This window comes from Coloeus monedula (genome assembly GCF_965178545.1).
Source record: "Coloeus monedula genome assembly, chromosome: 10".
In the NCBI taxonomy this organism is placed as follows: Eukaryota; Metazoa; Chordata; class Aves; order Passeriformes; family Corvidae; genus Coloeus; species Coloeus monedula.
This window is the reverse complement of record NC_138790.1, coordinates 12,482,496-12,499,854: the sequence shown is the minus strand read 5'-3', so window position 1 is coordinate 12,499,854 and position 17,359 is coordinate 12,482,496. Positions and strand designations below refer to the sequence as shown.

Sequence of the window (17,359 nt, the reverse complement as noted above, 5' to 3'; positions counted from 1 at the left end):
TTAAATACAGCACCTTGTCCATAGCAGTTGTTGTTTGCTAATGTCTCACACCTATACTGTGACAGTGTGTTTGCCTCCTCTCTTTGAATGAGATACAGAAAGTCATAAAGCCCCCAGTCTAGTGCTGTTCATTGCATTTTTTGTTATGAACTGTGCCCTGAAAGCATATTAATACGTGTTCCTTCTTTTTCTTCCTCAGATAAACTACTAGTCTTTACTGTAGCAACTAAAGAAACCGATGGCTTTCACCGTTTCATGCAAACTGCAAAGCATTTCAACTACACAGTAAAGGTATTGTGTGTTTTGTACCAAGTATTTGTACTGTCCATGGTGTAAAACAGAACCAGTAAATGGTAGCAGACCTTGCCTTAGCTTCCTTGTGTGCTGGGACAGAGGGAAACACCAGCAGAGCTGCAGTGTGGGTAGGGCACTTGCTGCTCTCCCTGTTATGTACCTGCTGATTTCCCTCTGAACCACCATGGGAGGGAGGTGCTTCCACTGCTATAGGAGCTATCGTGGTCAGCATTGCATCCTCCTCACTGACAGGTTCTGTCATATTTTATCACAAAGCCTTGTTTTTCAGTGTGGCCGATTTCATCTGCATGACTACTTCTGGGAGCTCTACTGCACTCCAGAACTTTCTATCCCTTTCCTTAAGCAAGGCTGGAACGCTGCTGCAAGGCAGGAGCAAGGGTCACAACTGAAAACTTCACTGTGTTTCCCAGGAACCCATAATTTCTGAGAGGACAATGCATGTTGTCATTCCTGCCAGCCTTTTCTGCCTTGCTTCACGCCTCCATATGACACGTACTTCAGCTGGCCTCTGCATGACCTTGGGAAAAAGGGAGGGCACTAACCTTCTAAACTTTCCCCACAAATTGGTTCTGCCAAGAGAAAATCCAGGAATTCAGATGCTGTTATGAAATTTTTCTGCTTACTTACCACAGTGCCTGCACTATAAATAGGAAATTTTTTGGGTCTTTTGACTTCTACCACTGAATTTGGAGGACTGAGAAGACCTTTCCTAATATGATAAAGCTGTACTAAAGCACCTGAGTAGCCCGAGCTCTGGATACAACTTCTAGCTTTGCAGATTTGTCCAAAACATCATGCAGTGTAGTTCTTCCAGGCTTTATGCGTTCCAAAAACATTATGTTCAAAACACATAAAAAGCTTATTTTTTTCCTTTCCTTTTTTGACATACAATCTTCTATAGTGCTTGGCTGGGAAGGAGTTTTATGTTTAGCTGAGTTTTAGCAGTGAGCTGTGTACTGGGAAACCTATCCTTTCCTTTCTGTATAAAAGGATTGAAACTTGCAATTTTAATTAGTTACACCTTGATCCACCAAGGTCTTTTGTGCCTCCTGTTCCTAAAGTGATTTTATTGAATTTTAAAGTTCTCATTTAGAATGTTTTTCAAATACAAATTTTGGAACAATCCTTAGCTTTTTTTTGCTTTTTTTTTTTTCTGAAGGAGACACATTTGAGTAAATGGCAGTAGCAGGCAATTGCTTGATTCTTATTTGGTTAAGAAATGTCTCTCTCATGTTTTTGCAATGAAGTCATTGTGATGAATGCTGCTTCAGACATGGAAAACTTACGATGCTGGAAGTGCTGGCTTGCTATGCTTTAATGTGTTGCTTCTGCTTTAGCATCTGTTTTCAATAAGGGTCTGCTTTAAAAAAGCCTCATGGGTTTGGGTACTAGCAAGAAGTGCCTTTTTGTTTTTCCTTTTTCCAGGTTCTTGGAAAAGGTGAGGAGTGGAAAGGTGGTGAGCTGCCCAACTCTATTGGCGGAGGGCAGAAAGTTCGACTGCTGAAAGAAGGCATTGAAAGCTATGCTGATCAAGAGGACTTGGTTGTACTGTTTGTTGAATGGTGAGCAAACCTGGCTTCTTGTCTTTATGTTTTAGTTTGGGTAGACATGCAAAAGTAGCTGCTGTGACATGCTGAAAGTTGCATGATGCTTTTGTTCCTTGCTGTTTTATTTGAGAGAGTTTGTGTCTTTTTTTCTTCATTCATAAAAATAGATTGCTTTTGGAGCAATTGTTACTTTTTAACAGATTTACAGCTGTAAGAGTTGTTCATAGTTCTGCTGCCTCAAGGGGGTACAAAAATGTTACTGGGAGCTGACAGGCTTTTAGGCAAGCATTTTTCCTCTCCCTGTTCAGCTGCAGTGAGAGCAGGATGTGGCTGCAGGCTGGGAGTGTGGATGGGAGGGGAAGCAAAAGCAGCTCCAGAAGTAAAGTGGCCAGTAGGAACCAGAGGCATTACCTTGTTCCATGAAGTAACAGTGGTATGGAGGAAGCTGGAAAATGGGTCCCTGAGGAAGGCATTTAACAGGAGAACTTCTTTTACATGTTAGAGAACTGAAACAAGAGGCTTGGTGTCAGATGTAGCCTGGTGCCTGTGCGATCTGTGTGGTGGAAGGATGCAGAGACAGTACTGGTGCAGGTGCCAGATTATAGCTCATAGCACAGCTATGCTTGAACATTGTCCCTGGAGGCCAGATAGGTTTCTCCCTGTCACAGAAAACATGGAGCTTAAACATGTTCAAATCACACTTTCTCCATTGATTCTCTCTGCTCTTCCTCTTATTTTCCTCCTGTGACAGCAGCAGGATCAGAGTAGCTCACAGAATCCAGCTTGCAGCAGACACCAGACTCTTCCATGCTAATGTTAACTAGAGCAGGGTCACAGGTCTGAAATAATCCCTCAAGGAAGGCGTGGGACTGAGTCTTGAATCAGGGACAGGAAGCTCCAGTTGCAGACAGGCTGCCTTGTAGAGAGGTAGCTGAGTGTGAGCTTGGAGAGGGTCATGTGTGAGTTCACCCATGCTGCTGTTACTCAGTCTTGTTGGAATGTCTGCTCCAGAGTTCTCTTTCAGCTTTTAACCCGCTTTATTTATTTAAAATTTGACAGCTGAAGAAATTTAAAGACACTTTTTCAAGGCAGGAGCTTGGCAGAATTTGCACAGCAGACATCATCACAAGGCAAAGTGGCTGGACAGTGGCATATTATGGAAAATTAATTTGTTGTTTTGCATAAGTTAACACTTCAGAAAAGTTGAAGTAGCTTATTAAACTGGTAGCAAATTAAAATATGTTACTCAATTATTTGTTCCGATTTTACCTCTTGTGATGAGTAAAAGAAATACCTAGAAAGCAAAAAATCTAAATAATTTTCACTAAATTATGAGCATTATAAGGGATGCTTATTATGCTGAATATTTTCTTTGTCTGCTTAGGTCTGTAAAAGTAACATCGTTTAGAGGTACACATTCAGTTTTTGAATTTCTTTTCCTATTGACTTGATCAATTTTGTATTTATTAAGTGGAAAAAGTATCTTTCTAGAAGTAAATACATTAATGTTTGTTCGTGGCGTTGTCCTACTAATCATAAAGAACTGAAACTTCTAAAGGTTTATTTGAAAGATTTTTTTCTGTACTAAAGCTCAGATGAATCAAACATTTCCCAAATGTTTTCTGCCTACATTGAATTTCTTTGTTTCTGGATTTATTATCCTAATTAATAACTATTTTCTTCCTATATGGTAAAATATGCAAATTTATTATCACATTGGTACCAGGGTCTAGCTCAGATTTTCTCTATCATAATTTACTCTCTGGAGGAGCAGGCCGTCTGCTGGCACGGGTGACAGAGTACAGAGGACCATGTGTGTTGAAGTGCAGAAACTATAATCTTTCTTCCCATGAAAAATCCCAGGATTTAAGCCTCCCAAGTTCCTGAGGTCGGAAATCCCAAGTAGATATTTATTTAAAGCTGGTGGAACTGATTCCAGATAGGAGAGAAAAAAAGTTTGCTGATTCTAGCATTATATTTTAATTCTGGTGGGTTTTTTCATTTCCAGAAATCCTGGTTTGCAATTTAAGCATTGATCAATGTAGCAGTAAGTTTGAAAAAGACAAATGTCATGAACTTCCTTTCTTCTTAAAGTGTTTTTTATTATATTCATTGTGAAGCATTTGGAATATTAATCTTGGGGGTGGGGAAAGGAAATGTCTGGTTTGCTTACTGTAACTAGGCAAGTTCTAGGGAACTATTTACTTAAACTTAGTTTCTTGGTTTTTTTGTTGTTTGTTTTTTGTTTGGTTTGTTTTTTTTTTTTTTGAGCAGTTTGTTATATGGCTCAGAATTCTGGAAATAGTTTGAGCCTCTTCTGTGGACAGCTTGTGCCTGTGTGTAGATAGCAAAATGCCTGCAGATGGAACACTATTTAAATTAGGCTTGTTTTTGCTCGAGCTAACTACTGGTTTATTTTGGACCATTTCAGATTGAACTGGCTAATGGCCAGCGTAGACTGGATAAATTGGTTTGTGTTGTGACTGTTCATCCAGAACTTCCACAGCCATCTCTTTGTATCGTGGAAGAATTTTGAAGCTTCTCAGTTTGTTGTTTGTTTTGTTGTATTTTTTTCAACATTTGTCTGAAACGAAGGGATAATTATATTTTCTATGTATCTCAAAATAGTTAAGGTGTGATCCTGGTGGGGATACAGTCTAAGTGACAAAATAGCTGTATGGCTGACGTTGCTAGTCACTAGTAGGCACTTTCTCACTCGTGTTTTGAGCTCTTAACCTGCAGCTCCAAGAGCAGCAAGTTCTCACTGTTAAAGTTGTGGATGCAAAAATTCCATGGTCAGTTCTAGAGCACCTGGGTCTCCGTTGCTGTTTTCCTGTGTTGCTGGGAGTGCAGAGTGCATAGCCAGGATGCTTTGCTGCTGTGAAAGAGGGGGAAGGAGGGGTGGATTCCAGTCCCAGGCATTTGCCATCTGGGAGCTTCAGGAAATGGGATTAGGTTGTGGAAAGTTTCTGGGTTTGGTTTTGTTTTGTTTTTTTTCTTGCTTTCTACTTAATTGGAGGGCTTTACGAAGAATAAATAGAAGAGTATCTGAGCTTTTCCTGGTTGCCAAGGAAGCCTGCTTTTTCTTGCATATATCCACACTCTCTTTTCCCTGTCAAATTTTGAAGTCCTATTTGAAGTAAGTCATTGCATCACCTCTAATAACAGTATAAACTGTCAAGGATACTCCTGGGACCTGTTTTGTGATGGTCTTAGTGGTGTAGACCTGAAGTGAATCCTCCCTTACAGCAGGAGGTGAGGTTTGAATAGGCTGAATGCAATCTGACATAGCAGACAAACAAGGCAAATGATGCATTTACAGGTGTTCAGAAATTTTCTTTTTGCCTGGAGAGAAAAGTGTGAGCCTCATCAAGCAGCTTATGAGGACATTGGCAGCAAGGGGTAGAAGGCTGGTGGAGGTCCTGCCCCGGAAGAGGTGTGGTGACAGCATGTCACCTCTTGTCAAAACAGAGGGCCTTGAACATTAATGAAAAATGTGGCTTCATGCTGGATTAATAGTGCTGCATAATATCCATTGCAGTTTAGCAGCTCAGCACTGGGTTTAGGATTATAAACTGTGTTGTGTTAAGTAGCATATCCCTTTCACAAGCAGAGCCTGTGGCTGGCCCAGCATGTTGCTAACTTTGGCTTTCTTTCACAGAATGAGAGTCCTTGGAAGCAATGTTCCAGGGTGTTTGGTTCCTTCCTGTAAGTCATAGCAGCAGCCGCACTAACCTGATCACAGAGGAGAAGCACAGCCTGCCATAAACTATTAAGTTAAAGCCTCAGACAGATCTCTTTTTGTCTGTCTTCAACGTGTCTCCTGTTTTCGTGTGTATTCTACAGGCTCAGTCTGGCATTGAGTCAGGCTACAGAAATTCAGTGGAAAAGGGAGTGAAGTGTACTCCTGTAAATTTGGGCAGAAACAGGCATTTTTTGTGAAACTGGGGAAGGTCCAAAATGTACAATTTCTTTCATGCGTTCTTCTGCCAAAGTTGCAGAAAAACATAACAGTGTTTTCAGAAAACCACTGACTTATATAGACTACATAACACGCTTCCTCTCCAGGGTTCATACTTTGCTTTGTGGTGAAAATCTTTTTTTACATTTGTAAGCCAGCTGTTGTTCAGTTCTCTTAGGCCAGTTTCATGAAATCCTCTTTAAAGAAAAGACATCTTGAATAATTTCAGGACTGTAATAAAGGAGTACCATAAGTCAGTAATGCTTGGTCTGTTGGCACTGTTGCTGGGTAATACATTGCAATGTTCTGTGTACTGCAGGTGGAGTCCTAGTTAGCTGCTGTCCTGGTTAGCCCAGCTGAAAGGCTTTGCAAGAAAAGTCTTGGTTAAGGTTAGACCTTGGTTTTTGGTAGCTATAATGTTATAAGGGCTGGTGATTTTTAGTTTCTAAGGTATGTGTGTACAGTAAGAATATTCCTGCATTCAGATGAGGGAACTGAAAAGTTGAGATGCTGCCAGTAAAATATTTTGCTGCTTCAGCCAGAGACTAATCGGTGATGTCATTCCAATCTCACTGTGTCATTCCTCATGCTGTATAAAGAGAACCTTGAAGTGGGAGGCATTGGCACAGGTCATCTAGAGAAGTTGTGAATGCCCAGTCCCTGGCAAATTCCAAGTTCCAGGCGAGGTTGGATGGGGCCTTGAGCAGACTGGTCTAGTGTGTGGCATCCCTTCCTATGGTGGGGGGATTGGTTTGTTTGCTTGGTTTGGTTGGTTGTGTTCCCTACCCCCTGTGCCTGCCAGGCATTGGTTTAGATTTGGTTCAGCCACAAGAAACCACCAGGCTTGGGATACTCCATTCTTACAGGACCTTTGCCAAACCCAGGCAGGTTTCGTTCTGATTTGGCACACTGGTGACCTTCGTCTGTGGGTAACAGCCAAAGATGAGCCCTCCACCTTTAGGCCTTTATCCTCAATAGGAATTGAGACTTAAATCTGATCAAGCTGTAAAGGCAAGTGAAGTTTTTCATAAATAGATATTGTGATGCTTTGAGCCTTTAAAGTCTTCAGCATGTTAAAGAGGTTGTAGGAGAAATCTATGTATTGTCAGGATGCAATACACTTTTTATGGGCAACTAGACTTCATTGAGATCTAAGTACATTCTTGATAAGGCTTTTCAGAAAAGTCAGGGCTGTTGTGTTTTGGAGCAAGATCTAGATTTTCCCAGTGAAAACTACCCAGGTCATCTCTCAGTCCACTCTTTCATTTGTTAAGGTTTGATTTCTTTTTTTAAATTGTTATTCTTAAAAACATAAAGAGTTTTCTAAAGGGAAAAAAAGTATTTTTTTTACTCAAAATACCTGAAATAGGAAAATCAGTTTCAGGTAGACAAAATCTGAAGAAAAAAGAATGTCCAAAATGTGGAAGGTTAAAAAGCAGGAGGGGAAACTACTTTGGATAAATAGTACTGATCGAAGTTTCTCTCCTAGAAGGGTATAGAATTTTTACATGTTGGTTAAATATGTTTTAGTTGAGTCATTTTTCAGAATAAAAGGGCTGTTTGATTTTTAAGTTTGGATAGTCCAATGACTTCTTTTGAACACAGAAACATTAAACTTAAGCTAACCTAATAGATGTATTTTCTTTCCTTTTAAGCTATGATGTTATCTTTGCTGGGGGCCCTGAAGAACTGCTAAAGAAGTTTCAGGAAACTAATCATAGAGTGGTGTTTGCAGCAGATGGACTAATTTGGCCAGATAAAAGGCTGGCTGACAAGTATCCTGTTGTCCGGAGTGGAAAACGATTCCTGAACTCAGGAGGCAAGTGTGATCCTCAAATACTTGAACATGACCCACCTCTGTTATCTGTTCTGTGTACTTGTTGTGTGTGGAGCTGTTCCTGAACTCCCCAAGTATAAAATAGAGGACATAGAAATGCTGGCATCTTCCTCCCCTCCCCTCCCCTCCCTCGAATAGCTCCTCTTCTGTGCTGAGGCATAGTTTTCATTCAAATTTGCAGTGTGTGTTTGGCAATAACTTGCAAAAAGCAGATAAATACAGTAAGGGTCTAGCAAGCAACTGTGTGTGGCAGCGAGATGCTGTGCAAGGTTGACCCCATTGCTTCAGAAACAATGCAGAGTACAAGCCCAGGCAAAGCAGCACGGGCTATTTATAGGCACAGTTTAGCCTGGTCGCAGAATTCCCTCACTCAGCTGCCTGGTTCCTGGAGGTCTCTGCACGTGGGGTGGATGTGCTGGCAGCTCTGCCTGGCCTCTCAGCATGGCTTACACAGCTCCTTCTAAAAAGAGTGGGAGCTACTCCTGTTAATCTCAATGATGGATTAATTCTGGGATCCTCCTTCAAATGCTAGCTTGCTAATAATTTTGCACTTGATTAGTACATGCACTGGTATGGATACTGTGCTCTGTAGCAGCTTTTGAGTGTGTCATTTCTGGGGCACCCTTCTTCAATGTGCAAACCTGGGACTGTCCCTGTTTCTTTCCCTCACCTATGTGCCCTATCTTTTTTATTTTGGTGTATATTGGTTTTGAGTTGGACTCTCACTGGATTTCTGGCAATATTAGATTCAGACATCTCTGCCAGTAAGAAGTGATTGATGAAAATGAAACTTTTGCCACAGATGGGCTTCTTGGGAAAAGTGATAGTCTGGTATCACACTTTGGTGTTCTCAGGACTATCCTAGACAGATCAGATGTATTTTTTCCATTAAAATACCATTAGTATAAAAATAACCATTAATTATTAACATTTTGAAACAGACCTGTTACATACCTCAGGAAGAAGGTATGTAACAATGTAAGAAGGTACTGGGCTTTTGAGCCAAGTTTCATAAATTTCATACTTTTTCTTTACTGGCACCACTCAGAATGAAGCCCCTGATTGGTAGACATTGGCAGGGTAATGTTTTGTATGGAAATAACCTATGTGTGTGTGATATTGCAGGATTTATTGGTTATGCTCCATACATAAATCGTATTGTGCAGCAATGGAATCTGCAGGATAATGATGATGACCAGCTGTTTTACACCAAAATCTATGTTGACCCATTGGCAAGGGTAGGTAGTAACTTGCTTTCTCATTTCTTTCTGACTGAAATAACATGCTGCTCCTCATAAAACACTGGGGGATGAAAAGAAAAAGAATGCTGTCTTTTTATACTGGAGTGCCATGTTGACAGTTGTGTTTGTTCTCCTGAGGTTCCTACTGCTGGAATGAACAGGCTCACAAAGGGTCATGACTTGATATATTATTTCAGGCTGTCTTCAGACCCAGGCAGGTTGTGCTTCATTGTTAGAAATAACAGCTCTGAGGTATATGATCAGACACATTCATCTCAATGAGGGTACCATGTACTTGGCAGTTTGATGGCCAGAGAATGTGGCATTTTTCCAGGGTGTCACTGAACTACTTGCTGAATCCAGTGTTTTATATTCTGGCTTGCTGCCATTTCAGATCCTGCCTTCAGCTTTTTGTGCAAATATGTTCAATAAAGCTGCATTGTAAATTTTTGGTGAAGACCTCTCTGTGCTCTCCCTTAACAAAGTCCTCTGCTGAGTAACACCATTAGAGCATGACAGATGTCGGAGGCATGTCCCTGATGCTGGAAAAAAGAGGGATAAGAAAAGTTAACAATATATTGGTGCAAAAAAGTCTTTAGAAGCTGATATAGCAGAATTTTGAGAAAGATTTTGGTAATTTTTATGGTTAAAGCAGATGCAAAGTTCTTGAGATATATGTGTGTTGTTTCTGGCATAACTTAATGGAAAATCAGGTCTGCTTGGATGCAGATTCAGAAATAGAGTAGAATATTTCTGTTGGAAGAGACCTACAGTGATCATCTAGTCCAACTGGCTGACCAGTATGGGACTGACCAAAAGCTAAAGCGTGTTACTAAGGTCATTGCCCAAATGCTTTTTAAGCGCTTGACAGGCTTGGAGGTATTGACAACCTCTCTAGGAACTGATCCAGGGTTTGACCACCCTCTTCATGAAAAAATGTTTCCTAATGTCCAGTCTGAACCTTCCCTGGTGCAGCTTTGAACCATTCCCACCAGGTTAGCACCTCCCTCTCTCCTTCCCCTCCTCAGGAAGCTGCAGGGAGCACAGAGATGGCCCCTCAGCCTGCTCCTCTAAACTAGACAGACCTCAGCTGCTCCTCATAGGAAATTCCTTCCAGCCTTTAATGTCTGAATTGCTTTTATGCAAGTTAAGTCAGATGCCAATTGAAAAGACAGGGTGTAGAGATACTAAAGCTGATTTCTGCATCCAAGTCAGGAGTAATATAATTAGTTGTCTAAACAGATTGTCTCCTAGACCAAAGCTGTGTATCTGTGCAGAGCACTGCTGCACCATGGTTCAAAACACTTCCATGGTGCTTACTATACATCACCACCAATTCTTTGTATAGTAATAATATGCCCAGTGCTGTAGAATACGTAAGAAAATCTTGGAAGACCAAAACAAAGGATGTCATCTGTGTAGGGTTTTTTAAGTGTGTTTTAAACGTTACATACTTGAATCAACATTTTAAAGATGGTGAAACATGGTATTTAAAGTAAGAATCTAGCTAGGATTAGTAATACAACATTAGGAACATGTTTTAAATTTGACTTTTGCATTTTTATGATTCTGAAACACAGTATGTTTTGTTTCCTGGCCAAGACTTACTAAATTTTTTTTAAGACACAAATTGTCTTTGGCTTATACTGCTAAATTGCAGTTCCTGTGGAGAGTTATGACCTTCATCCTTCAAGCTTAAAGTTTCTGCATATGCAAAACCGATTGCTATACAACTGCACAATTTGGGAATACAGAAGAAGGTAACAATGTAAAGAATGTAAAGAGTCATTTTCCCTGACTCCTTGCTGCCACTGTGATGTAACTGCAATGTTACTGTAAAAACATTGGCTTTAGAACACCTCAACATCTTTGGTGCTTTGATTTCAGGAGCGCATTAACATTACTTTGGACCACAAATGTGCAATTTTCCAGACCCTAAATGGAGCTGTTGGTATGTATATGATCTGCACGTTGTGTGTTTGATTAACTGTTATTAACAATTTTTTTGCTTAACCATGAATGTGGTTCCTTAAACATATGCTTATTTTAAGGAAATATTTGGTTGGGTAGACCTGATCACCAGATTAGTTACAGGTCTTTTGGGTTGATTATTAATTGAATTCTCTCATTGAAAAGATATTTTATTTAAAATAGGAAAAATAGTTCTAAATAAATGAAGTTGGCAGTAAATAGAGTTAAGGACCATTTTTCCATCTGCCTTTCAAAAACTTAATTACAGGAGTAAGATTAGTAATTAAAACTGTATTTGAGATGCAAATGGCTATACATAGTGAAGTTGAATGTGGAATAATGTAGAACTTCCTGCATTTAACTGTCATGAATTTAAATGGAAAAATGTATCTGTGCAAAACTTCCTTTCTTACATTTGGCCTTCCATTATGGAATAAATTTTTGTAGTCAGATCGTATCTGAAATAACTATGATTTCTCTATAAATTGCATTTGCACTAAATTAGAATTATTTTTAAAGCAGATTTTATTCTAATACTTAAGCTGCTGATGAGAAATGAAGTTTGATGTCACCTTATTTATCATAAGGATATTAGAATTCAAGATCTAGTTTAAAAAAATGAACAAAAGCTTCTAAATAATACTGACAATGATTGCAATAGCAAGGTATATTGTATCAGCAAGGACTTAAAGAACTCTGAAGTTTTAGCTTTTATTTATGAACTTCCTATACTGCTTTGTTGATTTGCAGATGAAGTCCTTTTGAAATTTGAAGAAGGAAAAGTAAGAGCAAGGAATTCAGTGTATGACACCCTACCAGTCACCATTCATGGAAATGGTCCAACTAAAGTGAGTGACAGTTTGGTTTTATTTTCCTGTAAAATCACAACATTATTGGAGGCAAAAAACCAAGGATAGAAGAGTATGAAACAACATACACATTTCCATTTAATGTTATTAGTAATTGAGAGGATAAAACCTCCATTCTAATTCATGTTATTCTGATGTCACTGTAACTTGATAGTTTTGCTGAAACAACTAATTCTGCTCCCAAGTTCATTGTAGCCTGGGATGTTAGAAGCAAGTAAGCTCTTGTTAATTTGTTCACTAACACAAAGCTGTTCTTGAAGCTAGTGAACAATCTCTATCTGGTTATTAAATGGCAATCAGAAGAATAGGATAATCTCACCAGGAGTGACAGGCTGGGATACAAAACAGTAACACATCTGTTCCTACCCTAGACCCAGGTGTGTGTATACACATATATAAAAAAGAAATTGTATTAGGCAAAAGAAAAAGCCTCTATGTAAGTGTGTGTGTATCTGTCTAGGCCCACGTGTGGCTGGCTTTTGCTGTTGCCTTCCGTGTCGCTGATCCCTGCCATCAGTGTGCCCGTGGCTTGTCAGCTTTGGGCGTGTGGGCACTGTCTGCCCTGTGAAATAGCTATTTTGACAGATTTGCTCATGTGTATGGATTCAGTGGTTTAGAGGTCCCTGAACAGTTTCTCTGAGAGAAATGTCTGTGTTTTGGTAATATGGCAGTTGCACCTTCTTGTTCTAAGCCAAAGAAGTGTAAAGGTGTATCTTTTATAGTACTGTCTGTTGGCTGAAGGATTGGGCATGGCTACTTTCGAATTTCTTCTGAATAAATGTTCCTTACTGTAGCTCCTTACTTTCAGAAAAAATGCCTTTCAGAAGAATGAAGTAGAGTTTGAAACTCATGAATATCCCAGGGAATGCTGCTACATTGTTTTTGCACTTGTATTTTGATTTTGCTATTGGTGAATAGAATGATGATTTTATCTGTTAGGCTTATAACTACTCAGTAGAGATGAAATGTATGACAAATTCCTTCCATATTGCTATTTTTGCCTCAATTAAATCCTCAAATTCTGTCATCACTGGCTTTGCTGACATGTTGCAAATGAAAAGAAAAGTTCTGTATTTTACATTTGGGCAAACAGCTTGGGATGGAACAACTTCTACTAATCCATGTGTTATGGTACATTAAAAAAAATTCAACCTCTGCCTGTAGTGGTGTTTTAAAAACAAAGAGGAAACTCTTTCTATGCATCACTTTTTCAGTGTGGCTAAATTCTTCTGTTTTAAACATAGAATTGAATCAAGAAGATGACAGTATACTAGGGTTGGAAAAAGTTTTCCCCGGTTAGTAAATAAACCAGCATGAAGACAAGTCCCAGAATTAACTCCTAGTAGTTAAGTTTTTTGTTTGTAAGATGCTTCTTGTTTCATATTTCATCTCTCTAATTTTCATATAGTAAATTGCATTGGTTAGATGCACTTCTTGGAATGGATACCAGATTATTCTCACATTCTGACATGTAATACTTTTATTTTTCACCCCAAGTGCATGTCATTTTTATGAAATACTCATTTTTGTAGATTTCATGGTACATATATACTCTGTTTTGTAAACGAAAAAGAATAGTTTTTTTACCTGCAGATTTTGTATGTCTGTTTCTAGTCAGTTGCCTTTAGTTACAAGTGATTAAATGAATAAACCTGAATTTTTTGAAAGGTACAGATCATCCTTTGCATGCATCTGTCATTAATTTGAATTGTTCATTTATTTACCAGATTCACCTGAATTATTTGGGAAACTATATTCCTAATGCTTGGACACGGGAAACTGGTTGCAGTATTTGTGATTTAGACTTACTAGACCTGTCAGCAGTAAAGGTAAGAATACTCTTCACTGGAACAAAGCCCTTTTGGGTACAGTTGATAGGTGTTTAGTGATTTCTGAGGCCAAGTGGCTTCCTTATGCAATACTGTTTTACTACTTTCAGGAATGTTTTTATGCATGTCTTTTAATATAGGTTTTCACAGTATTACTGAAGATGATGCCATCCCCAAAGGCCCTTCAGATCTTCACCTCCGTTCAGTGAGAGTGAATGAACAATTTTTGAATTGTGCAAGGTTCAAGAGAATAATTAGAATTTTGGGAGAGGTAGAAAAACTGCTTAGATATTTCAGATTTTTAGCAGCAGACCTAAAAAACACTCAATATGCATCATTTGAACAACTTCTGTTACATATAGAGTTTAGTAGTTAACTAACATGATTACAATTACTATTTTCTGAGATTAAATGATCAAAACTGCTTTACACTGAAGATGACACTACAGATATTTTTACTATATAAGCTAGTGTATTTCTATAGAAAAAAATCTGTTGCAATTGAGACTGGATTTCAGTACAGTTTTCAGAATTCTTGTAGGACAAACACACACACACACACGGCATGTGTGTATATCCAGTACTTCACAACTTCGGCTCTTTCACTCCAAGCATGATGTCTTTCATGTCTCTATAAATATTTCAGCTTGTACACAATAAATTTGAGGCAGAGTAAATACTAAGCTCTACCATGTGGAATTGTAAGACTTGGATGAAAAAGTAAATTCTGATTATTCCTAACAGGCTCTTTCCAGCAGCTGTGTCATTTCATTTCTGTATTGAAGATTTGAATGAGAGCAGGTCTTAGACGGTCACGTTGAGGATAGCATGAAAGAAATAGTGGCTTGTTATCTTTATAATGAAAGGAAAAAGTGAAAGAATTTCTAGGCAATAAGTTGCTAATGGACTGGAATATAAACTCAAGAAGTTATTTGCTGGAATTTTAATAACTTTCAGATTCTTTCTATATTTTTAAATTTTATTTTTGCTTTTTAAGATAAACATTTGAATGGGCTTCTAATTAGGTAGTGTTTTAACTCCCATCATAAAATTTACCTGAGGAAAAGATGTCAAAGTTTTTTATCCAGTGGTGTTCATAATTAAGACATGGTTTTGGAGCAGTTAAATCTTAAAGCCGGTAAGGGGAATGCAATGATTTGCTGGTATCTTCCTATAGTTTATGTACATCTACTTGGAATGTGTCTTCTTTACTGTAGTCCATTCCTTGGACTTCATGCCTCACTCCCTCTGCCAGCAGAAATAGCAGGGCTTTTCCTTGGCCTCAGTGGAAGTGTTTACTTCATGCATTTCTGGGTACCTGCAGTATTTCATTTTCTGAACGCACTCTCTGTTCAGGCCTGTCTGGTTGCTACTTAAGGAGTAATTTTCACTGAAAAGAGCAGTACCTGCTCCGTGCCTCTAATAATTTTCTCCATTTTGTTTTATTTATCTGACTGCATTTTTACACTCATATCTTCTGAGAATTTTGCTTGTTTTTTTGGGGTTGCCTGCAAAGGAGCTGAGAGGTACATGTGCAGGGTCTTTTCCTCAGTTCTTGTCCTCGTGACAGAAATAGAATCTCCTGGGCTGCGATCATGGCTGAGGTGTGGAAAAACTCAGTAACTGCTATCTTCTGGTAATGTCAGCAGCCTGTCCACCCTCAAATTAGCTGCCTGTTCAGGTAGAAGCAGCATAATGGAAAATAAGTTGAAGAGTGCACCTGGACTCAATAAGTGCAAATTTTTGACACTTTCTCATGGGATTTTTGTTTTGGCTTTTGGGTTTTTTTTTTCTGAAACCTAAATTAAGTTTGTTGCCCAGTTTAATCTCCCTTGAACTGCTTTTAAGTTCTAAAACTTCTTACTGGTGTGGAGACTTTCCAGTGCGGCTGAAAAGGACCTTGCTCATCTTCTCATTTCACTGGCAGCTCTTGTGGAAAGAGATCCTGGACTTTGCTCTGTGTAATTGTACTGAGACATTGTCCTGTATTTCTTCCAAGAATTGTCATACACTCAACTACTACTTAGAAAAAGTAAACTTTAAAAAGTCAAATATATGACCTCACTGAAAATGAGAAAATCTATCAGAGAAAATGTAGCATCTGGGTGCAGACTGGTTTTGCTGAGAGGCAACTTCTGATTTCATATACTCACAATTCTCATTGTGACCTAGATTCAGATTATGCAGTAACAACTCTTTGTGGTTAAGCCACGGTCTAGATTGATGAACTCTGTGCTTTGAGGACATGCAGTTTACAGGAATTCTTACTCCTAATTTTTTAAACACTATTTTGCTTTGGTCACACTGAGATTTCATTGTAGACCCAAGCGGTTCATATTTCAATGTACTGAAGCAGTGTCAGTAATTCCTCTTTGTTCCTACAGCCTTTGCACATTCAGCCTGAACCTCTTTCTCTTTCCCCTGGAGAATAAGGGTAGAATGACTCAGAATTAGAAAAATGTATGAAAGGCAATTACTGCAGCTGTTCTTCCACTGGTAGCACACGTGTGTGCTCAGCTTAGCCTGTGCAATTTTCCTTGTCCCTGGCCATCAGTGGGACCAGTTCCTGTGACAGCCTCTGGGTGGTGACTGCCAGAGAGTGGCACAGGTGCTTTGTTGGAGACACATCAGTGCACTCTTCATCAGTTGTTTTGGAGTTATTGGGGTCTCTGTGTGGCTATGCTTTCCTACCAACACTCATGAGGTTTGCAGATGCAGCTGTGAATAGGAGGTTGTCAGGGTAAACACTGGATGTTTCCGAGCTGGGGCATTCGCCAGGATGTTTCTGGGTTCCGATGTAGACGGTGACACTGTGAAACCTCAGCATGTGTTGATGGTTTATCCAGACACTTTTCAAGCGGGTGTTGGCCTGCTTAAAAAGCTAGCTGGCAGCCTTTTATACTCATATAAGGTTTCTCTGTGAGCCTTGTAATGGATTAGACTTTTATAGTAATTGTCTGGTTTAGAGATGGAAATAATTTTTAGTCAGTGTATTTGTTTGTGTGGGAGTTGAGGCCTTTGAAGGTTAAATTTCTTTGTCTTGCATAGTGCAATAATACGCTTAAGGACTACAAAAAAGTGCTGTCTGCGTTTCTTTTAGTGGTCAGGATCTCATGATCTCTGTCAAGCACATACAAAGCAGCCAAATACCATCAGAAGATGTGAATTCATATAAATAAGGTCCATAAAAGTTCAGTATTCTTGGATGTAAGGAGAGAAACTCTGTTAGTTTGTCAAAGGTCTTTCTAAAATCAGTGAGTAGGGAAGTAATGCAGAGCCCACTTAAAACGAATGGGGAGAAATAGTGCATGTACATTTATAGAAGGGTAATGCCATCCTTGGCTGAAAGTATGGCTGAGTAAAATATTTTGTGGTATTTATTCTTTAATTATTTTTAAAAAATTGGTCTCCCCTATATTTTCTTGTAAATGTAATATATGTATGTACCTTGTTTTTAAAAAAAAGAATTTTCCATTCTGTTCTAGGTGTATTTACTTAAATGATTCTTTTTCTGTTTTAGTGGTTTTTTTATAGTAAGAATTTTAAAAACCGTAGTACATTATTTTCTAATTCAAGTCTCTGTTATTAAATTCAAAGAGTTTCCTATCAATACTAAATCCCATTATCTTTGCTTATTTTGTGAAGCCAGTGAAAACAAATGGGGTGCAAAACGCTGGTTTTGATTGTTTGAAAGCTGGGTGGACTAAGTTTAGTACATGACATTAGTTGCTCTTTACTCTAAGTAATCTTAGAAAAGAGGCAAGTCTTATTGGTTGTATCAAAATATCA

The 17,359-nt window shown here is 38.9% G+C and overlaps 1 protein-coding gene across 2 annotated transcripts in view; it reads left to right on the top strand.

Moving 5' to 3' along the window:
- PLOD2 (procollagen-lysine,2-oxoglutarate 5-dioxygenase 2) overlaps positions 1-17,359 on the top strand; it is a 47,030-nt gene that overhangs the window by 12,710 nt on the left and 16,961 nt on the right. For both annotated transcript variants that reach the window (XM_082287775.1, XM_082287774.1), the window contains exons 2-8: positions 200-291; positions 1,741-1,877; positions 7,479-7,642; positions 8,786-8,898; positions 10,789-10,852; positions 11,623-11,720; positions 13,469-13,570. In XM_082287775.1, the coding sequence (XP_082143901.1) occupies positions 200-291; positions 1,741-1,877; positions 7,479-7,642; positions 8,786-8,898; positions 10,789-10,852; positions 11,623-11,720; positions 13,469-13,570 (770 nt within the window). The remainder of the gene's footprint in view (positions 1-199; positions 292-1,740; positions 1,878-7,478; positions 7,643-8,785; positions 8,899-10,788; positions 10,853-11,622; positions 11,721-13,468; positions 13,571-17,359) is intronic.